General features: G+C 46.2%; 3 protein-coding genes and 1 pseudogene across 3 annotated transcripts; 2 read left to right on the forward strand and 2 right to left on the reverse strand.

Moving 5' to 3' along the window:
- Positions 1–327: 327 nt before the first annotated feature.
- On the reverse strand, positions 328–1,435 carry LOC125525653 (uncharacterized). Its single transcript, XM_048690654.2, has 2 exons — positions 831–1,435; positions 328–636 (listed from the first exon to the last, which is right to left on the reverse strand). Exons 1-2 carry the CDS (start codon positions 1,365–1,367, stop codon positions 328–330), a joined length of 846 nt encoding a protein of 281 aa, XP_048546611.2. The 5' UTR covers positions 1,368–1,435.
- A 4,444-nt stretch (positions 1,436–5,879) lies between these two features.
- On the forward strand, positions 5,880–6,209 carry LOC147958126 (transcription elongation factor 1 homolog pseudogene; annotated as a pseudogene).
- A 1,382-nt stretch (positions 6,210–7,591) lies between these two features.
- LOC147958127 (uncharacterized) lies at positions 7,592–20,660 on the reverse strand. Its single transcript, XM_087531970.1, has 5 exons — positions 20,559–20,660; positions 9,874–9,895; positions 8,985–9,350; positions 8,473–8,748; positions 7,592–7,632 (listed from the first exon to the last, which is right to left on the reverse strand). Exons 1-5 carry the CDS (start codon positions 20,658–20,660, stop codon positions 7,592–7,594), a joined length of 807 nt encoding a protein of 268 aa, XP_087388096.1.
- On the forward strand, positions 13,857–16,603 carry LOC147958128 (uncharacterized). The gene is made up of 4 exons (XM_087537100.1): positions 13,857–14,865; positions 14,947–15,158; positions 15,260–16,210; positions 16,286–16,603. Exons 1-4 carry the CDS (start codon positions 13,857–13,859, stop codon positions 16,601–16,603), a joined length of 2,490 nt encoding a protein of 829 aa, XP_087393226.1.
- Positions 20,661–22,284: the final 1,624 nt, after the last annotated feature.

Raw genomic sequence — 22,284 nt, forward strand, 5'->3', positions numbered from 1 at the left:
ATCAGTATTTTCTATGTGAAGCTCAACTCATATGATATGACTGAACTGATTACAGTTTTCTTTCTGAATTACAATTTTCTTTCAAGTTCCTAGAGTGTGAACATCTAGCAACCAGCTAAGCTTCAGACTACACATGGAGCAGATTAATCCAACAGACACAGTGCAAATACAACAGTTCAAGCAATTGCAAAGTCCTAACTGAAGAAGACCAGCTAAGCTTCAGTGAACTGTTTTTCAGACTGTAACACTGTTTTCCAACACTGAGGCAAGACAGTACTCCATTAAAATAGAACCCAAAAGATCATGGCAACATCTTGCAAAGGGTGATCAGTAGGGTTCACCTGGCGTCCGGACGGGGAAGACGAGGATGTGGAGGTTCTGGCGGCTGCGGGGCAGGTCGACGACGAGTGGGGTAGGCCGCCCGAAAGTACCGGCTTCGACGCACATGGCGACGTCGGAGACGCCCATGGTGGCCTCCAGGCGGCGGATCAGCGTTTTCCTCAGGTCGAACACGGACTTCCCCTCGAACACGAAGGCGCCGCGGGCGATGCGGCTCCCGTCGGCGCCCGCCCGCACGTATACGATCACCCGCGACGGCATCGGCAACACGGTGATGACTCTTCGGGTGAAGGGAAGCTGCAGTTGAGTCGCAAAGAAACATCATGATGCCAGGAGATCAAATCAAACACGAAGCGCAAATTCGCCACGAATTGCTCCAAGGCGAATGGAATTAACACGATTTGCAATCTTTGCGGTCAAATTCCGATGCGTTCAAGAACCCAAGTCGCGCAAATTCGACAAGAATCAAGGAGCGGGCATGGCGGACTCACCCTGACCCTAGTCGGAGGTCGAAGGAGAGGCATGGCGGCCCTGAAGGGGATGGGCTCCACCACCCAGTGCATCTTCCTGCTGAAGTTGTCGAAGGCGTCGACGCTGGCGCCGGTGTGGATGTACCTGCCGTTGGCGCGGAGGTAGCGCCAGGCGCCGTTGCGGAGGTGGCGGCCGGCGACGTTGCGGAGCAGGACGTCGTTCCCGGAGTCGGCCCCGACGGCGACGGGCTCCCACCTGATGGCCTCCTCCTCTTGATCATCGTAGTTGCGCTGCTCGACGCAGCGCCCGCGGTGGCCCAGCGGCGCCGGCGCGTTCGTGGCGACGAGGTAGCGGCCGTAGGCAGCGCTGTAGAGAAGCATGTGCTGGGCCAGGGCGTCGGCATTGCCCTGGTGGTACAAGTGCACCGCCCAAGCCGCGTTCATGGAATCCCGGCGGTGGTGGAGGGAGACGCCATGCCCGTCCTCATCGGCGTGCAGGTACGTGCCGTGCACGCGGCTCCGCAGCCGCACGTAGTGGCCGTCCTGGAGATGCTCCATCTGCCGCGGGCGCCGCTGGAGAGCAGAGACGGTCGGCGCTGCGCGGTGGAGAGATGGTGAGGATGGGTTTCTTGGGGCTCCGGCGAGGAAGAGAAGATGAGAAGCGAAAGGAAGCTGTTGGTTGTGGCGGTTACGTTCGGGCGCCAAGGCAGAGTATTTCAAGCTGGCTGACACGCCGTCGCCGTAGGTGGGCTTGCGGGCCGGGGCCGAAAAAGTATGCTCCTTGGGCCGCGTAAGTTAGATCCGCACGTCTCTTGTCCACAACAAACTGCTGTTGTAGACTCAAAAAACAAAACAAAAAAACTGCTATGTTTCTCAGCTTATACAACAAGCTAAAAAGTTTCTCAAAAAATACTATAAGCTAAAAAAAGCTAAAATATGCTTTGTCTAAAATGGTTAGAAAATGCTATGCTTCTAGAAAAAAAGTCATGTTTTTCTGTGCTCGATAAAAAAGCTCTCCTTTCATGCTTTACTAAAAACAATGTTCTCATATATATATCATGTTTCATAAAAATAAACTCTAGTTTCATGCGCATCAAAGCATACAAGTTGTATTGTATTGCGAGGGGGACCTTAACCACCATGGGAGAAAAGAGAGAAAAGCAGAGAAATTGATCACCACCTCATGTTCTATGTGTCGTGTTGGTGCCCTCATGTCCATGACTATTCTGAATATGGAGCCGAGGAACTCCGGATGATTTTTTTGCATGTAGATTATTATGTGTTTTTAATGTCAAGGTTAAGTATCCTTTCTACGGATGTCCTCATGGCGTGAGGCTAAGGTCTACCGGCTCTATACACATCCTGTCATGGAGCCGTGGTGACAAAAAATGGAGAGCCAATAATCTTTCCGGTGCAGTAGATTAACGACTTATGTTTGTTGGATGGTTAATGATGCTTACTCATCGTAGTTTTAGGATGTCGATGGTGGTGCCAAGTATGAATATGATGTCTTGTACTCATGTTTCATCATTTAGCACACATGGTCTTCTTCCTCATTGGCTCGGTGAAGAGGGACAATTTTTCCAGCATACATTGCAACGAGAGTTTTCAAGCATTTAAGTTTTCAAAGGGCTGGACGATTTGTGCGAACTCTTTGAAACACTTGAAGTTGGTCAAACTTTCACTTGTTTGATCTTTTGCTCTACCAACATAAAAATCTCATGCTCTACCAACATAGAGATTGCTTCCTGATATCCCTAGCTAGTTTTTATGCTTGTTCTGTGAATACGACATTGGGCCCAAAAGCGCAAGGGTTTGCTATAGGAAGCAAGTTTTACCCGTAGTCGAGAACCAATGTACCAACCAGTGGATTTCTTCCAATAGCCAATGATCAGAACCTGCACACAACTAAGACGCTTCACTTGGTACCCAACATTTCTAGTGAGGTTGTCAATCTCATCACCTTTGCTAGTTAGAAGCATTAATATATGATGTGGATGGAAATGATTTTTTAGGCAATGAAATAAAAAGTTCAAAATATAGAAGAACAATAAGTAAAGCGATCAAGTTTATGATTATGAGGAATAAAGGACCGGGGATCCATAACTTCACTAGTGGCATCTCTCCATGAAAGCATAGGTGTGGTAGAAAAATTACAGTTGCGTATCAATTAAATTGTAGTGTTTATGGTTAATCATACATGTCACGATTGCATATATGCATTACATCCTTGTATTCATAGACCCGTATCCACTTGCATATATATCTAATACTCCACCTAAGACCACTATCCAACACGCATCTTTAAGTATTAAGTTAAAACAAAGCATTACATTGAGGAAAGTGATATAATGTAGATATATAGTGTATTCTCTTTACCTCTAGTTCCTAACCGAGACACCTATTCAACTACTAGTTTTTTCCCTTTCCTTCACTAGGATAGATTACTTGCAAGGTTAAACCAATCTAACATTCGCTCTTGTAGGTCATTCATCTAATCATGGCAAGTGAAAGACTAATAGACCAAAACAAACCAAATAAAGATCCATATATAATCTAAGCATAAAGTGACAATTCGCCACACCGCAACAAACACATCGGGAACTAGATCAGATAGATCACAAGCAAGTAAGGCAGCTCATGTGATCTTTGTATTGAAAAACAAGGAGAGAGGATGGCACATAGCCACTATCATGAACCCATTGTCCAAGGTGGACTATACTCACAAATGGTCACCAGAGTAGTGAGTTTGATGAAGATATATAGCTCTCGCGGCAAATTCGCCCTCTAGGTGTTTACCGGAAAAAGCTTCCAGATTGGATCACCTGAAAAAGCATAGCAGCAGCAGCAAAAAAAAGATCGATAAATATTTGTTGGGGTTTCTCTATAAAGGCATCGAGGTCGAGAGGTAGTGGACCGACACCCTGGCAGATTGAATCTCCTCTTGGTCTCTCCGCCTTTACTCTGGTCAATGGTGTTGTGTATGTTGTTGCTATGTTCTCTCTCGCCGGTTATGAAAGTTGCTTCTGTAGATGAGAGGGAGGCCGCTACCTGTTATGACCAATGGTATGAGCAGGTGCACTCGTACCACACGACTTATTCTCTTCTGTTGATGCCGGATGCAACTCTTCCCATAGGGAAAGTGGCCCAACTCCTCCTCAATCATCTAAATATGCTCCAAAGCCTTCCAAAAGTGTTTGTCTCTGAAAAACAAGTAAGGAAACAAGGTTTCTCTATATTTTGGAAAAATGATTAGTTAAACGACAAAAGTCGTTGAAACACTAGGTTAGACCAAAATACCTTTGGAAAACCGTACACAAAATGGAGTCATCAAGCCTAGATATTCTCTACCTAGTAAACTGAACTAGAATCTTATTTTTGCATTGCACCAAAAATACGAAGTTGAATGTTTTGGGACAACTTGACCTACTCAGCACGACCCTGAAACAAGGAGCTAGACTTTTTTCCCTCTTTCCTCCGAAAACAAGGCGCTAGATGACTCGTTATGCCAATGCAGTACAAACCAAATGTAGCCGAGAAGGGGGGCTTCTAATTTTAACCGAAAGGAATGTTCATTGCACCAATGGCATTAACACGAATTACAACCGAGAAATAAAAAAATTGCTGAAAATTCATGGGCCTCCCACCACCTCCAGTTCCTGGGTGGGACTAAAGATTGCACCTCCATCTCTTGCCATTCCTGGGCTTTTCAAATTTATTTGAAATTTGCTAAATATTCACATTGTCCAAGCCCATTAATTCTAAGAAGTATAGTTGGAGGACTCAGACTTGGGGCGCAGAGGAGTCGAACCCGGCCATCGGTGATGCCACGTGGCAAAGCAGAGTCCTCGAGGAAGTTGGACTCGATAATGGAGGATTCAGACTCGGCCATCGAGAAGCTTACCATCGTGGAAGTCTTTCGTCCACCTTGGCCCCATAAGTAACGAGGTCCACTCGCCATTCACCTCTTTAGGCTGTGAGAAACCAGAGGATGAGTCAGACCAGGCCTAGACGAGTCGGTTGTCGAGTAGTTCGTTATCGAGGGCGACGCGATGAAGTGGAGTCCTCAAAGGAGACTTGGACTCGGGTGAGGAGTCAGGCCCTCGTGTCCGATTGGGTGTTGGAGGAAGTCGGAATAATCCATGGAGAAGTCTGTCATCGAGGAAATCAGACTCAACCATGTAGGACTCTGCCATCTAGGAAGTATTTCGTCCGGTAGAATCCTTTTGTTGTTTGCCTCACACGCCAACGATCCTCTTCAGCGTTGTTTGATGTCTGCGATACCGCAAATAAAGAGTCCCACCCATCATCCACGTTTCAAATTTGCACAAACATGAGACAGGAGTAAATGGCCCAAGAATAAACACGCAGTAAAAAACGTATGAAATTGATAAGATCGGACTGCGTGGACGGGGAAATCGCACGGATGCCCCAGGAAGGCAAGTACTGCAGCATCCATTATAAGAGTAATTACAAGTTAAGTTGAGTGGGTGAACATATACATGATTGGTGGACTTATATTGTGTTGATAGATGTGAAACAACATGCAAGACTTTGTTATTGGGACCGGGAGAGTGCTATATTTGTGAACCTTGAGGACGCGTGTGGTAATTATTTGATTTGATTTCCAGTTCGAGGCCCGCTCTTGCCCGCTGCAAATCTGCTCGAAGCCGTCTTTTTTTTTTTGCGAATCTAAAGAAGAAGCCGGGTTGAACAGAGCACCAGGCGAGAGCTGCGCGGCCGCCGCTCCCACCGCGTGTGCGTAATACACACGTTTGCGTCTGTACTGTGTTAAAAAAAAGCAATGCGTAGCCCCAGGCGGACTAGCTTCCCGTCATCTCATCTCCCGGCCGCTCGCAGCGACGCGGCCATTTCGACTGGGTGCCAGAATCCGACTCCGACTCGTTAATGGCTTTGTTGCACTTGCACCGCCACACCACGCAATGCAGTCGGATCAGGCAGAACCTTTATAAGCACACCCAAAGCTTTCCCTACCAACACACATCCTTTGGTGATCGCAAGTGGTGCTGCCAGAAGAACCCACCTGCGATCTGGTGGTGATCGAAGAAGATGGCGAAGCGCAAGTCGATGAGCTCCAAGATGGCTCAGCGGAAGAAGCCGGCGCCCAAGCTGGACATCACCTTCTGCTGCCCCTTCTGCAACCACCCCGGCGGCGTGTCCTGCACCATCGACCTCAAGCTCTACGTCGCCACCGCCGTCTGCTACGTCTGCGAGGAGTTCTACCACACCACGGCGCACCACCTCACCGAGCCCGTCGACATCTACCACGACTGGATCGACGCCTGCGAGAAGGCCAACCAAGGCGTCCAACTCCAAGCCCCGGACTACCAAAAACGACAGCGGCGAGTCGGCAGCGACGACGACGACAGCGATGCCTGATCGACTGATCGAGTTTGCTTTCATGGACCGATCGATACAACGTCAATCTAGTCCTGCGTAGTTTGATGTTTGATCGTGTCTCTCGAAATTGTATTGATTGGGCCTGTATTGGTTGGAGCCTGTGACGGGTTTCGTTGTTGTAGTGGTACCTTTTTTTCGACCGACAAGAGTACCTTCTCCTTTTCGAAATCGAAAGAAAAAAAAAAGAGTACCTTGTCGTCTGTAGAAAAAAAAAGTTCGCACCGTTCAAGAACAAAGACGCTCTGCAAGTTCAAGAACAAAAAAAAATTGTCGTCTGTAGAAATGTAACCACAAGGGTGCAGTAGATTGAATCGGTTCTTCCTGTCAGCAGAATAAATCAATTTCAGCTAGCAGAATCACAAGTGCTGCTGGGGTTTTCCTAAACCTATATTTCAATGCAAATTGTAGTTCCGAATCTCATGTCATTGTGTCCGAGGCGGCGACACTTCTGAAGAGGTGGACTGTCGGGCGACCGTCAGGAGTCTTGCTCTTATCTTTTTCTCTACTCTGCATTGACATCCGGGCACAGCAGCTCGGCATTGGCTGAATTAAAACAGACAGCAAGGAAGTTATGCATAATGTCACAGGTAGTGCAACGGTTTGAGAAGGTCAATACCTAAAATACCACTGTTTTGCAGAATTAACGAAGAAGACAGCTTATGTACAAAACCCGAAAAACAACAATATAATGTGCAGAAACTAGTTCTACATGAGTTTATCACACGAAAGAATGGACGCTCCACATGAATTTTGCAGAAATTGTTTCTTTAGGAGAGAGAGAGAGAGAAAGGAGAGACATGTTGTATTGGACTTCTCAAAGAAAGTGAAAACATAAGGTTTAAGCAAATGTTTAGAATCCTCTGAGATGCGAAGGGAAGGAAGGATTCCTATAGGAATTTTCAAGTCAATCCTACTACGGCACGTAGGAATCGTTTCATATAGGATTGCATTCCTATGAAATTCCCTCAAAATTCCTTTGTTCCAGACGGGGCCTGAGTGTTCTCTGTCAAAACACAAATTCATTCTCTGCTATAGAACTGAAACTTAAGCGGCACAGCTAAACTCAATTCCTAAACTCACTGCATAAGTGTACGATGCTTCATCTAAGAGAAACGCAGCTGACACCAGCATAGAAGCGCGAGCACAACAGACTAATGTCACCACATCATTGTTCATGCAGTTTCTGAATTGTAGAACAGCGAGAGCAACCCAAAATAGACTTCCTACTGTCAGGAGAATGGACAAAGTTTAGCTAGACGAACTACTGGGTTTTCCTGAACCCCTATCTTAGTACAAAAAGTTTTGGATTCACGTGACCGAGGCGGTGACACTCAGGAGTCCTGCTCAGGTACGGTCTTTCTCTATGCTGCATCGACATCCGGGTACCGCACCTCCGCGTGGGCTGAATTAGCAGAAACATCGAAGCAGTTAGACATACATCATGTCATAGGTTAATGAAATAATCAAGAAGAAAGCTGATGTATGCTTTCATATAGTGCTGTGGGATACAGCCTGGATTTGTCCACACATTATTCGAAGCAATTACATTAGGCTTAATAGTAGAAATCGGTCTCTTCTCTGTGAAGTTTAAATGAGCAGGTTGAAGTGATTCGGGTTTTCAAGTTGCAAAGTCTTCCACTAACGGCATATAGTATTAAATTAAGAACTGAATCATCTAAATTCAAAACCAAACAATAACAAGCTTCAGAGTTCAGACAGCCTTCTAGCATCTGTCCATAAATCCAACAGGCAGTTGACTGATTTAGTTCAACAGCTTCTATTGATATCTGTAATCCTACAGCAGTTCAGACATGATTTTTTTTCATCAAACCAAAGTTTCAGCAAACTGTTTTTCAGACTACTAGTTTCGAAATCAAGAAGGCAATTGCAGAAACTATTTTCCATTGGGATAGGACCTGATTTTTTTTGCTGAATTACATATAAGTAGAAATCAGTATCTTCTATGTGAAGCTGAACTGATATGACTGAACTTATTTGGTTTTTCAAGTTCCAAGAGTGGGAATATGTAAAAACCAACTAAGCTTCTGACTACACAGACAGATTAATCCAACGGCCACACAATGCAAAGACAGCAGTTTAAACAATTGTCAAGTCCTAAACTCCTGACTGAAGCAGATTAGCAGCTGTTTCAGTACACTGTTTTCCAACACAAGCAGACTACTCCATTAACATAAAACCCAAGGAGATTAGTAGGAAGTTGGGAAGATGGAGGGCCTCTCACCTGGCGTCCCGGACACGAAGACGACGATGTGGAGGTCCCGGACGCTGCGGGGCAGGTCGACGACGAGTGGAGTAAGCCGCCCGAAAGTACCCGCTTCGACGCACATGACGAGGTCGGAGACGTCCAGCCGGCGCACCAGCTTCTTCCTCAGGCGCACCACGGACCTGCCCTTGAACACCAACGCGTCGTGGTTCATGCGGGTCCCGTCGCCCCCGTCCGCACGTACACGATCAGTCGCGACGGCAACAGGGCGTCCAGTATTTCGGGGAAGGGAAACTGCAGTTGAGACGCAAGGAATCATCAGGATGTCGGGGAATGCAGAGGCGCAAGAAGCCAAAGAAACTTGAAACAGAGCCAAGAAGCGCCAAGAACAGAGCCAAGAATTGCTCGCAGGCGAATGAAATCAACACGATTTGAAATCTTTGAGGTCAAATTCCGACGCATGTCCACCCAATTCACACAAATTCGGGAAGAATCACGAAGCGGGCATGGCGGCCTCACCCCCGTCTGACGTGGAAGGGGAGGCATGCTCTCCCTGGCCGGGATGGGCTCCACGACCCAGTGCATCATCGTGCTGACGATGTAGGTGTCCTCGATGTCCTCGGCGCTGACGCCATTGTTCCAGCTGAGGTACCTCCCGTTGGCGCGGAGGCAGCGTCTGGTGAACTGCCAGAGGAGGACGTCGTTCCCGGTGTCGACCCCGTCGGCCTTCCACGTGATGGCCTGCACCTCCGGCTGTGCGTAGTCCCGCAGCTCGACGCGGAGCCCGCGGTGGCCTAGCGGCGCCGGCGCGTCCGTGGCGGCGAGGTAGCGACCGTAGGCGGCGCTGTGGAGGAGCAGGTACTCCGTGTGGCCGTGGTACAAGTGCACCACCCAAGCTGTTAGAATAAAACGCTAATGGAAGATCATAGACGACATACCGAGACACGATATTTATTAACGAGATTAACCGATATGGCTACATCTCCGAAACATGACTATGGGCGCTTCTCCCCAAGATACCGCAACACCGACCGCCCGGGCGCCGGCACAAGCCGTCGGCTCCCCCGCGTACCTGTTGCTATCAAGTCGTCATGATGGGTTACAACGTGTGGTGCCCCTCCGTATATAAGAGGTCTAGGATACAAGTGTACGACTCCTACACAACTTGTACCTAACCACACCAATTACAACTCCAAGTCCACGTAACCCCTTGCGTACATAATATTCAACACAAATATAACAAACTCCACCTTGGCGAATATTCTCCACCACTTAGAAGTCGTCCATACTCGAACCTCCATGTACTCCGGACTTGGGTTGTCTCCTTTATTGCTTACTGAGAGCTACCCGACGGGCCAGACTCGCCGCCACCGTGAGACTCCACTGCTACTCTTGCAGCTCCACTCCCCATGGCTCCACCTGCAATAGTGCTCCCTTGCAACTTGTAAAGATGCGAAGCCGTCCTCCTATCATCACAGTCACCCCATCTTCCATGATTTTCATGATCCTCTTATCCCGATCAGAACGGAATTCCATACCACCATCATGAAGAACACCAAGCGAAATTAGATTCCTCCTTAACCCTGACACATGCCTGACTCTCCGAAGTATCCGCTCAACTCCGTCAAACATCTTGATTTTGATGTCACCTGCTCCAGCAACACGATAATCTGTGTCATCGCCCACATAGAATAAACCAAACTCACCAGACTTGTACGAAGAGAACCACTCCTTGTTGGGCGTCGCATGAAAAGAGCAAGCTGAATCCAACATCAACGCTTCAGTTTTTGTTGACCGCCTGTTTGATACAACGAGAACATCACTATCACTGTCCGAGCCATCACCATGAGTAGCCGCATTAGCACTTGCCCCACCCTTCAGTTCTGGGCATTCCCTCTTTGTATGTCCCCAATCCTTGCACCTGTAGCACTGCACCTTTTTCTTCTCTGCCTCTTGTCCCTTCCTGATCTGATAACCTTTAACTGCCAACCCCAAACCTTGAGTACTCTTCTCTGTAGCATTCTTTTGCTTCCTCAACTCATGCCCAAGCAACGCTGCAGTGACTTCCTCATTATTGACGGTTGTCTTTCCATGTGTCAATGTAATGACCAAATGCTCATAGGACGGTGGCAACGAAACAAGAAGAAGTAGTGCCTTATCCTCATCATCAATCTTCACATCCAGACGCGCTAGATCCGTGACCAACTGATTAAAGGCATTCACATGCTCCACAAGATCCGACCCTCCTGCATCTTCAGCCCATAGAACTTTTGCTTCAAATACAGCTTATTGGTCGCTGACTTGGACATATAACGATTTGCCAACTTGTCCCAAATTCTCTTAGGAGTATCTTCGTCCATGACATGATACATGACCTGATCCGCAAGACAAAGCCGTATGATAGCGGCCGCCTGCACTTGCATATCCTCCCACACATCATTGTCAACCTTGGCCGGCTTCGTCTCCTGCAAACCCTTCAAGATTCCCTGCTGCGCCAGAATATCCTTGACTCTTGTCTGCCATAGACCAAAGTTACCCGTGCCATCGAATTTCTCCAAATCAAACCTGGTGAATCCCAGCGCCATGCCGAGCCGTGATCTAACCGACCTGTTGCCGCCAGTCTTACCGCCCTTTTCCTTTGCGACTTTCTCATGAAAAAGATCACTGGTCCCGTATTCCTCGTCTGAAGCCACGCCGCAGTCCGCGATCTAACCAACAAATATGACCAACACAACGTCCCTGTCCGCACTTCAGAAAATCAGCGTGAAGCCTTGTGCCGTAACGTGCAGATGAATTTGCTCTCAGCCGAAACTAGCCGCTCCACCTTTTCCTGAACCTGCAGACGATTTTGTGCCTGTTTGCCTCATCGCCACCAGCCTTTTATCTACGCTGGATATAGCTGGCCTTGCTTTTCCTCTCTGACACGAAGAACGAGTCCAAGTATTCCACGGCTTGCATCGAGTCCCTATCCGAGTCCTGAACCAACCATCATGGACCCAACATACACGCACAAAAGATCTCCAAAACCATACACGCATCCAACAATGCCCCTATACCATGCCTAGGCCAGGCACTAGTCCTGCCATCACGGTTCAGCACTGCCCCAGATGCACGTACATGATTCCTTTAAATCCAAACCGACATGAATGCTTGCTTATCTTCTGGACTCTTTCCTTTCGCACTGTACGCCCTGCCGAGTCCTGCTAATGCACGCAACCAAGCTCGGTTGTCTCGCGTAGCCTGCCGCACGCGGGGACCGTACGCATCCGAGCGGCGGTCCCGTGTACCCTGCCTTGGCTTCCCTTCCCTCTATCTGCGTCGCCTCGGAAAAACTCGCCGCCAGTCTCGACGACTGCTCGCCTTCCTGGTCTCTGTTTCTTGGTTTTTCACCAGCGATCCGTAACTGGCCCTGTCGTGCGTACTCGCCGCACGCCAACCCTGCCGGAAACAGTCGTCACCTCGCGCATCGTCCGTACACGAGTTGTGCCGTATCCTGGCCATCCACGTCGTCGACACAATCCGTCCGCAGTGCCGCGCCATCGCCCTTGTACAACACCGAGCGCATCATCTTGATGCTCTCACACTCCGATCTATCCGGCCGTCCCCCACGTCTGGTCGCCGGTCTGATCGCGAGCCGAATCCGTCGCCTCTGCAACGTCTTCAACAGCCACTACGCCGGTCCGATCGCCACGTCTAGCCGATCCTTACCGGCCGCAGCTCATCGAACGGTCCAAGCCTCCTGCCCGAAGTGTCCGACACCATCGACCGCCTTCGCGATCGCCGCCATGCTCCACCTTGCACCAATCGGACGTTCCATGGCACCTGTCGAGCATGATCCTCATACCTCCGGATGATCTTCCGCATAGCCTTCTCGCAACCTTGCTCTGATACCACTTGTTAGAATAAAACGCTAATGCAAGATCATAGAAGACACACCGAGGCACGATATTTGTTAATGAGGTTCACCGATATGGCTACATCCCCGGGGCATGACTACGGGCGCTCCTTCCCAAGATACCGCAACACCGGCCGCCCGGGCGCCGGCACAAGCCGTCGGCTCCCCCGCGTACCTGTTGCTATCAAGTCGTCATGATGGGTTACAACGTGTGGTGCCCCTCCGTATATAAGAGGTCTATGATACAAGTGTACGACTCCTACACAACTCGTACCTAACCACACCAATTACAACTCCAAGTCCACGTAACCCCTTGCGTACATAATATTCGACACAAATATAACACAAGCCGCGTTCATCGACGCCCGGCGGTGGTGGAGGGGAGTATTTGACAAAAAACTACCACATTAGGGGTATCCGTCTCACAGAACTACCACTTTCAAAAAAGTGACTAATAACTACCGAAAATTTCAAATTTTGTGGCAAAAAACTACCAAGTCGTGTTGATCGTCCAGTTAGCCGTTTTAACCGCTTAACTGACAGGGATGGCCCACATGGCAGGCCGACGGCGGCCCTAACGGCTAACGGACGCCGCTCGCGGCCGTTAGTGGCCCGGCTCGGTCGGAACCAGCCAGGGGCTAGGTCAAAACGACCGACCGACCGGCCGAACGGCCGAACCACATCTCTCTCCCCGAGCTCTCTCCTCTGTATTCCTAGGCGGCGGTGGTAATGGCTGCGTTGGATCCAAACCCCGACGGTGATTTGTTCGGCGGCCAACCTCCTGACGTAGTTGGGGGCCACGTCGACCTTTCTGAGGTCGATACGTGGCTAGGAAGCTCTAGCTTTGCGACCCAACAGCCTGAATCTGGAGTTGGCGGCGGCGGCGGCTCGACAACCGACGAGCCATCCCAGGAGTTGGCGGCGGCTCCACCACCGACGACGACAAGAAGTGCACCTCGTGGCCGGCGCAAGCTTCCTCGTGCGGGAGGCGGCAGGTACAACATATCTTCTTCCTTTTCAGTTTTATTGACAGGATGTATTTTAGGTCAATTTCCCCTAATGTATGATAACAGAGTAATTGCAAATTGTTAGAAACTTTAGCAGTGTGCATTCTTTATAATAATTCATTCCATTTTTGTCCAGTATTGATGACCCAAAATGGGGAATTTTGTTCCATTTAGAAGGCAGAGATTCAGTTGTTAGAAACATGTACCAGTCAGACATATCATTTGGGACTCTGATATCTCTTATTAGGAGTGAGGGTTGCTGCTCCGATGATTATATGTACTATGTTAGTGATGCTCATAAAGGGATAGAAGGCTTAGAGAAAATATCTTCTGAAGATGATGTGTAGCAGATGTTGCTCCACTCTCTAAATGAAAAGAGTGTGAACATAAGAGTTGTGAGAGCAAATGAGCTGTGTAATGCAGATGAAAACAGAGATTATTATTTTGTTGATCATTGCATTAACACCCAACAAAGTTGCACTAAGTTGGTGGATACAAGCATGGACAGAAAGGAAGAGCTTAAGAAAAGTATTCTTCAGAGAGAAGCTGACCTCAATCATTTTGAAGGTGACACTGATGTATCAGAATTTCTGTCTGATTCAGATGGCAACAGTGTGGAACTGCAAGCAGTTTCTTCATCTGATGATGAAGATAGACCAATGGCACAAAAACTAAAGGCAGTGAGAAATCCTGGTCCAACAATTAGAACACACAATGAGGCTGAGAAAATGGAAAAACCAGATTGGTTGCCTGAAGCTGATGAAAAATGTTTTCCTAGTGATTATGGCATTAGTGATGAAGAAGATGAGCCTGAAGGATCCTATAAACTACCAAGTGGTAGGAAGAGAAGGAATATGAAGTTGAAGGAAAGGGTATGGTTCAATCCCAAACTACCAAACCCAGAAGATCAGTTTTGTAAGGGATTGTGCTTCACCAGTGTTTATGAGTACAGAGATGCACTTAGGGATTTTCACATTAGGACATTGAGGAACTTTCAATACCATAGAAATGCCCCAGATAGGATTATTGTTTGGTGCTTAGAGAGAGCACAAGGATGTGATTTTTATATCACTGCCTCTAAAATAGCTTATGAGAAAACTTTCTGCATTAAGAAGTGTGATATTGTGCACACTTGTGGAGCATGTGCAGAGTCCACAAAGGTTACTACAAAGTGGTTGTCCAGATCAGTACAGGAAGCATTGAGAGAAGACATTAGATCTCCTGTGGATAAAAAGACAAAGACCAAGTTTTCAGTGGTTGTGTCAAGGAGTGTGGCATATAGGGCAAGGAGGAAGGCTGTTGATGTGGTGCAAGGTGATCACAAGCATCAGTATTTGAGGTTAAGAGATTATCTTCAAGCTGTTCTTGATACAAACCCTGGGAGCAGGTGTATAGTGACAACATTTGAAGATCCAGAAAACCCAGCACCTACTCCTAGATTCAAGTATCTTTTTTACTGTTTAGCAGCTTCAAAGGAAGGTTTCCTTAATGGTTGCAGACCATTTATAGGTAACTTTTGAAGATTTAACTGTTATTAATTAGTGGTTTCCTAGTAGTTCTATGTTGTAGCTAATTTGTCACTTAATCCAGGTCTTGATGGATGCTTCATCAAGTTAACCACTGGACAACAAATACTTGCAGCCACAGGAAGGGATGGCAACAACAACATATACCCCATAGCTTTTGGTGTGGTTGACAAGGAAGACGGAGAGAGTTGGACTTGGTTTTTAACTCAGTTGAGATGTTGCATTGGTAGTGGCAACAAGTTTGGAACATACACCATCATATCTGACAGGCAAAATGTTAGTGTCTTATGCACAAATATGTTAGATAAATGTTGTTTTAGTAAATATTGGAATTATTTAAGTTTGATCATGTGCATTACTAATTTGTTAATGCACAGGGCTTGCTTAAGGAAATAAATGAGGTATTCCCTGATTCACCTCAAAGGTACTGTCTTTGGCACATATATGCAAATTTCCAAGCAGCTGGATTTAGGGGGCAGGAACTAAAGAAATGTGTGGACCAGGCTAGCTACTCTTACACAAAACATGGTCATGAATTAGGGATGGCAGATTTGAAAGCACAGTGTGAGGATGCTTGGAAATGGCTAAAAAAGATTGATGCTTCTGCTTGGGCTAGGTTTTCTGTGGGTCATACATGCAAAACAGATCTAGTGGTGAACAACCTGAGTGAAGTGTTCAACAAGATGATACTGGATGTTAGGGCTAAGCCTATAAGGACAATGTTTGAAGGGATTAGGACCAAGCAGATGATCAAGAGGCAGCAGACCAGAGAGAAGTTACAGATTAACAGGTGGACAATCACACCCAATTATGCAGAGATTTTAGAAGAGAACAAGAAATATGCCAAGTATTGCCAGGCTGATAGAGCAGGTGAAACAATATGGCAAGTTACCAGCAAAGAAAAACAATATTCTGTTGACATGGAAAAATGTACCTGTGATTGCAAGAGATGGAACATGTCAGGAGTACCTTGCAGTCATGCCATATGTGCAATGACAAAGCAAAAACTGCATCCTGAGGACTATGTTAGTGAATTTTTCAAGAAGACATTATATTTTGAGACATACAAAGAAATTATATACCCTGTCCCTGGTCCAGATTGCTGGACTCAAACAAACACACCAGACATTGAGTCTCCTGTTTTCAAAGAAAAGGCAGGGAAAAAACAAACTGCAAGGAGGAAAGGGCAGTTTGAAGTTCCAGGTCCAAGAGATAGTAGTAGGATGGGGACTATAACATGTAGCAACTGTGGGCTAGAAGGACACAAGTATACAAGTTGCCAGAAGGCTCTGAGGCCTAAGCTTCAGATGAGGAAAAACAAACATCAGGTAATTACATGACTTACAAGTTTCCTTTTTTCATGGTATTTACCTCACTAAATGTGTCCTGGTTCTTGAATGTAGGAAAACAGGGCAGTTTATGCAGATACACCAGCTGCACCAGCTCAAGGCCATGCTACAACTAGAAGAAGAGCCAATCCTACCATATCAGTCCCTGCTGCAACAGCAAATAGAGCATCACATTCTGCTCCAGGACCTTCTGCATCAGCACCATCCCCTGTTGGTACATCCAGAAGGGGCAGACCTGCAGGTAGAGGGAGAAATTCTGGTTTCAGTGCACTAAGATCTGCCACAACTTCTGCACAAGGTTTGGCAGGGACCAAAAGGAAGAGGTATCCAAGCTCCAAATTGAAGGGCTACTTCTATGCAAGTGGTAACTAATGGTAAGTCTGAACTTAGTTTCTGAACTTAGTTTCTGCTCTTACTTTCTGCACTTGTCTGAAACTGAACTTGTGTGAAACTGAACTTGTCTAAGATGGGCCTGCTGCCCTGTTATGCTTTATTAATTTGGGCCTGGTACTGGGCTCGGTTATTGGATCTCTCTGCCCACACCCCCTCCCAAGCCTGCCATTCTGTCTACAAAAGACGCAGCGATCGTACAACATCCTTCCCCTTGCCCAAAACCTAGCCGCCGCGGAAGCACGCGGACCCTAGTTCAGCCAGAGATGGATCCAGCATTAGGAGAGGTAGTGGATGACCATGAGGAGGTTGATAGGGCTACTGCGAGGGCCAATCGTAGAGCGCGTGCGCTGGAGCGACGGCGGAGGCTGGCTGCCAGGATTATGGCAGAACGCAACGCCAACGATGTCAAGCAGTTCAATGAGGCGTTCCCAGAAGGAACGCACATCACAGATGACCTTGTCATCTGGTGGGCAAGAGACAGGGCAAGCTTCCATCGATTCCAAGTAACAAGGACTCGGTGGACTAGGATGTTGGCTGCGTTGGAAGCAAGAGAGGATTAGTTCTCCGCATGTTCTCTGCTTGCTCTGTGTTTTCTGTTTATGAATGTCTCTGAACTTATTTCTTCCTTCATACTACATTTGCCTGCACTTATTGTTGTTATTTCTAAATGTTCAGAGCAGCGTCATCTTCGTCGTCTGTAGAGTGAGAGAGCATGCAACAATGGAGATGCGGCAGCAAATTATCGTCATCTTCGTCGTCTGTATTAGTACTAAGTTTGCTTAAATCAGCTCGAACTATCTATGTTTTATGCGTTTTAATGCGTGGTACTGAAATTTTCGTCTCTGTCTATGTCTGAATCTGGTTAAGGATCATGCTATCTAAGCATTGCTGAATGTTTCTAAATTTGGTTTAAGTTTATGAATCAGCTTTACATTCATGAATGTCTTGTAAATACTTGAGAATCTGGTTTGAGAGCATGCTACCTAACTTTCACTTTCCCGATGAGAAATGGCAGCAAATTATCACAAGTTTCAACACACTGAAACTGTGAACATTAAATACAGCATATCTACCACATGTACAGACTAGTAAAATCTCCTCACTATTACTACTCCACTGCCACACAACACCTCCCCCCACTTAACTCCTCCATATAACTACTACTCCAGCACCTATCCACCTCACTTCTGCTGCACCCACAACTACTACTCCTCTCCCTAGCTCCAACCATGGCTGGTTCTTCCTCTTCCCCTTCCCCAGACCCATGGCTAAACCCATTCCCAACTGGCAAGGGATGGGTTGACATGCTTCTTGGTTCAGCACGCGGCGACCAAGAACTCTTCCTCGACTACATGAAGGTCGCCATGAGGTACACCAGCGCTATTGGGCTGGTAGATGCAGCAGAGGCAGTGAGGAAGAAGGCGACCAGCGAGGAGAAGCAGCGCATGGAGCAGCGCTATGGAAACCTAGGTAAGGTGGTCATGCCCATCGACATTCTCCTATGGGCAATGAAGGAGGCCGACTCCGGCGATGCTGGGCAGAGGCAGCGGTGGGCAGACCACCACTATGTCGCTCCAGCACAAGCTACATCAAATGCAAACACAGCAGAGGTGCACGAAGACGACGACGACCTACTGCAGGCTCGTCGCCGTCCTCCTCCCATCATCGTCATTGATGAAGACGAAGAGGAAGGGGAGGTGGAGGTGCAGCCAAATCCCACCCAACTGAAGCAAGAGGTACGACGATCCGGATGCTTAGCAGGATAGACAACTAAGTGAATCTGAAACTATAAGTTTCAGATTCAGTTTCATCAGTAGTTGAACTGTATAAGTTTCAGATTCAGTTTCGTCGGTAGTTGAACTACCTATGTCAGTTTCGTCAATTGAACTACCTATGTCAGTTTCGTCAGTGTCAGTAATCTTCAGTTTTAGCAAGTATTGTGCTATCTATATAATGCTACCTATGGTGCCTCCTATGTGAACTACCTACCTTTGTTCAGTGTTACCAAGTTTGTGCAATGTGTGAAATGTTACAACAAACTTCTCAAGACCATATTGCAGGTAGGATAAAAAAGACAGATAGAAACTGCAGCAGGCTTAGATAATAAGGTTCTTAACTTAGCATCAGGGCATTAAAGATAACATCATCTTAGAGCATTACAGATCAGGGCCATAACAACACCCCACACCACAACCAAAATGATCTGAAACCATAGACAGTTCTTAGTCTTAGGCAGTTCATTAGCTAATATTAGTACTGAGATGCATATTTGCATCAGACTCCTTCATTGCTAGGCCAGTTATATATAAAGGTCTCATATTTACTTACCAACCATGCCTAAAAAATCACTCCTCCATGACAACTTCTTTGATCTTGTCCAGCTTTTCCTTGCACCCATGACCAGCCTTCAGTAGCTCAGAAATGACATGCTCCAGGTTCTTCTCTTCTTTAAGGAGGTCTCTCTCCACTTTTATCTCCTTCATGGCCTTCCTGGTGTTTTGAATGGTATCAGCTTGACTCTGCAGGATGCACCTCTGTTCTTTCTTCAGCTTAAGCTTCTCCATTTGAACCTCAATCTTTGCCTTCTCATCAAGCTGATGCTTCTTCTCCTTAAGTTCATTGATTGCCTGGCTTGTGTAATCCATGTCATGGGATTTCTGCCCATCCTGGTAACCAAACAGCTTGGATACATCATCCACAAGCTGACTGTACTGATTGGCAAGAGAATCCAGCTCCTTCTTCAGTTTCTCAGCCTCTATCTCATGAGCTTCTTTGTCTTGGACTCTACCAAGGTTCTCCTCATGATACATATCCCACAACTTGGTTAAACACCTCTGCAGAATTACTGGCCAAGGGGCATCTACCCACTCCAGAACACCACAGTTCACACCATCCTGAAAATGCAGTGAAATATTACTGATACCTAAATCCAGTAAAATTCAGTTACATAATTCATACATACATATCAATGTTTGTCTGAATGCAGTAACAAAGAAATTCAGTTAGACCAATTTTAGATGTTCCCTAAATTCAGTTCCTATCAGAGATTTAGCTAACACATGAACACCACACCAGCTTTGTACTTCAGTTTTCAGTAAACAGATACTGAAACAACAAGAATATCAATGTTGTTTGCACTATGTACCACCAAATAAATCTACACATGAAAACCACTAACAATTAGTTGCTCTTACCGTAGTAGCACATCCAATGAATCTCCTTCCAGTGTCAGTCCCTTCAAATGCCACAAACCTGCCTGGTCTCTGCCTATGCAGGATGCACCTACGGTCAGATTCAACCACAAGCCCACTGAAACTTGGATCTATCACCGTGTCAGGAGTTTGCTGCAGTACCAACCCCATATATATCAGCCACAACACCTCACACATAAGAACTACATGGAAGAGCAGAGTGAGCTCAAACCCTAACCCTAACCCTAGCATAGGAGAGAACAGAGTGAGCTCACTTACAAAATACTCCATTTACATGCTGCTGTACTCATCCATGTACTCGTCATCGTCGGCGTCGGATGTCTCATTGTTGTTGGGCCAGGAAGGCATCCCCGCGCCGCCGTGTCACAGTCGTCGGAGGAAACAGAGGAAGAAGAGAGAGCTCGGGGAGAGGAGTGAGTGAGTGAGAGTGAGTGAGGGTCGGCCGGTCGGTCGGTCGTTTTGACCTAGCCCCTGGCTGGTTCCGACCGAGCCGGGCCACTAATGGCCGCGAGCGGCGTCCCTTAGCCGTTAGGGCCGCCGTCGGCCTGCCATGTGGACCATCCCTGTCAGTTAAGCGGTTAAAACGGCTAACTGGACGATCAACACGATTTGATAGTTTTTTGCCACAAAATTTGAAATTTTCAGTAGTTATTAGTCACTTTTTTGAAAGTGGTAATTCTGTGGGACGGATACCCCTAATGTAGTAGTTTTTTGTCAAATACTCGGTGGAGGGAGACGCCATGCCCGTCCTCGTCGGCGTGCAGGTACATGCCGCGCTCGCGGTTCCGCAGCCACACGTGGTGGCCGTCCTGGAACTGCTGCATCTGCCGCGGGCGCCGCTGGAGGGCAGAGGCGGTGGGTTCTTGGTTTCTTGGCGCTCCGTCGAGGAGAAGCGAAAGCTGCTGTTGGTTCAGGCGCCAAGGCAGAGTATTTCAAGGGGAAAGATATGTATCGCCAGCAGCGTTCCCGATCGAGCGACTGCTCACGGGGCTGGCCCAGTATCTCAAGTATAACCCACTTTGCCGATAAAAAAAAGTATAACCCACTTTTATCTATAAAAAACTAGACTAAAGAAAACAGTATGACCCATTTCAAATTTTGCGACAAATAGGGTGCCGACGCACCCCGACTTGGCTGTCCCGTTGGGGAGCACGACATGTACTAGTACCGCGTGATGTACAAATCGAAAAAGGTGGGTGCCTCCACCAGGAATTGAACTCCTGATGCGAACTATTCAAAACTAAATTCCTTGGCATATACGAACAATGTTGTTTCAATTTTTTCTTCAAAAGTTGTGAACAATTTTCTACAAGGCAAGTAATGTTTGAAAGCACGACCATTTTCTTAAAAATGCAGACAAAATTTTTAAATTGTATGAAAAGTGCGAACATTTTTAAAATTTTGAACAAAATTTGAAAATGGGAAACAAAACAAAAAACTGATTTTTTTGAAAGTTTTTAATTTTTTTAATAAAAATGCAATCACCTATTGAATTTACGAACAAATTTTTTTAAAATATCTTTTTGAAAACAATTTCTTGAAAGAAGTGAAAAAATTCTGAATCACAAACAAATTTTTAATCTATGAACATATTTGAAAACATGAGCATATCAAAAATTCTGATTTTGTTTTTTGAAAAATGAGAACATAATATGAAAGTACCAGGCATTTCTTATAAACATGAACACTTTTAGAATTTATGAACAAATTTGAAAAGGGAACATTGTTCGAAATTTGAACATTTTCTGAAAACCCGAATTTCTTTGAATTTATGAAGAAAATTATAAAATAAAAATAATAATTAAATTCCTGGAAATTTTATTAAAACACGAAAAAAAATTCAAACAAAAAAATGAAATCCCGGAGAATTTTTTCAAAAGGAAAAAAAAGAAAAATAGTAGAAAATAGAAAATAGAAAACAAAAAACAAAATAAGAAATATAAACGATAAAATAGTTTTGATAACTTTCTAGAAGCTTCCTAAAATGGAAAACCCTTGTTGGAACCTTCTAGAGCGTTCCCAAAACCGAAACCAGTAAACATCTTCCTACCAGTAAATGGGCGACCAATTTAGTCGCTACGAGTGATCGATCCGGTATTTGTTCAAGTTAGGACAGTATCTTAGCTCTAGTCCACCCACAGAACACTTATTGAATCAATGCATGATAACCTAATGAATCGTGATGAAACTAACTTGACGAGATTCCTGTTTGTCCTCAAGAGCGTTTTAGCGATTATAAAAAACACCTCCGGCTTGTCCTTAGTATAATTAAGGATTGGGCCAGTTTCTGCACCTATTTACTTGTGTTATTACTTGTTACCTTGTTACGAATTATTTTGCTATCAAACTACCTATCAAAACTAATTTTACAACACTTGCATTGAAACTTTGCTGGAAACTACTTATCAAATCCTTCTGCTCCTCGTTGGGTTCGACGCTCCAACTTAT

Source organism: Triticum urartu, chromosome 7A (genome assembly GCF_056163025.1).
Source record: "Triticum urartu cultivar PI428250 chromosome 7A, HENAU_Tu73, whole genome shotgun sequence".
Taxonomy (NCBI): Eukaryota; Viridiplantae; Streptophyta; class Magnoliopsida; order Poales; family Poaceae; genus Triticum; species Triticum urartu.

What these genes read in the sequence shown, in the direction of transcription:
- LOC125525653 (XM_048690654.2), bottom strand. Translation starts at nt 1,367, where the DNA reads ATGGAGCATCTCCAGGACGGCCACTACGTGCGGCTGCGGAGCCGCGTG. An exon ending in GACCTCCGACTAGGGTCAGG is followed by an intron (nt 637 to 830) that starts GTGAGTCCGCCA and finishes ACTCAACTGCAG; the next exon opens with CTTCCCTTCACCCGAAGAGT.
- LOC147958128 (XM_087537100.1), top strand. Translation starts at nt 13,857, where the DNA reads ATGGACAGAAAGGAAGAGCTTAAGAAAAGTATTCTTCAGAGAGAAGCT. An exon ending in TGGTTGCAGACCATTTATAG is followed by an intron (nt 14,866 to 14,946) that starts GTAACTTTTGAA and finishes CACTTAATCCAG; the next exon opens with GTCTTGATGGATGCTTCATC. An exon ending in TGAGGAAAAACAAACATCAG is followed by an intron (nt 16,211 to 16,285) that starts GTAATTACATGA and finishes TCTTGAATGTAG; the next exon opens with GAAAACAGGGCAGTTTATGC.
- LOC147958127 (XM_087531970.1), bottom strand. Translation starts at nt 20,660, where the DNA reads ATGCAGCAGTTCCAGGACGGCCACCACGTGTGGCTGCGGAACCGCGAG. An exon ending in ATGGCGTCTCCCTCCACCGA is followed by an intron (nt 9,896 to 20,558) that starts GTATTTGACAAA and finishes CATCTTTACAAG; the next exon opens with TTGCAAGGGAGCACTATTGC. An exon ending in CTTCGTGTCCGGGACGCCAG is followed by an intron (nt 7,633 to 8,472) that starts GTGAGAGGCCCT and finishes CTGCTAATTCAG; the next exon opens with CCCACGCGGAGGTGCGGTAC.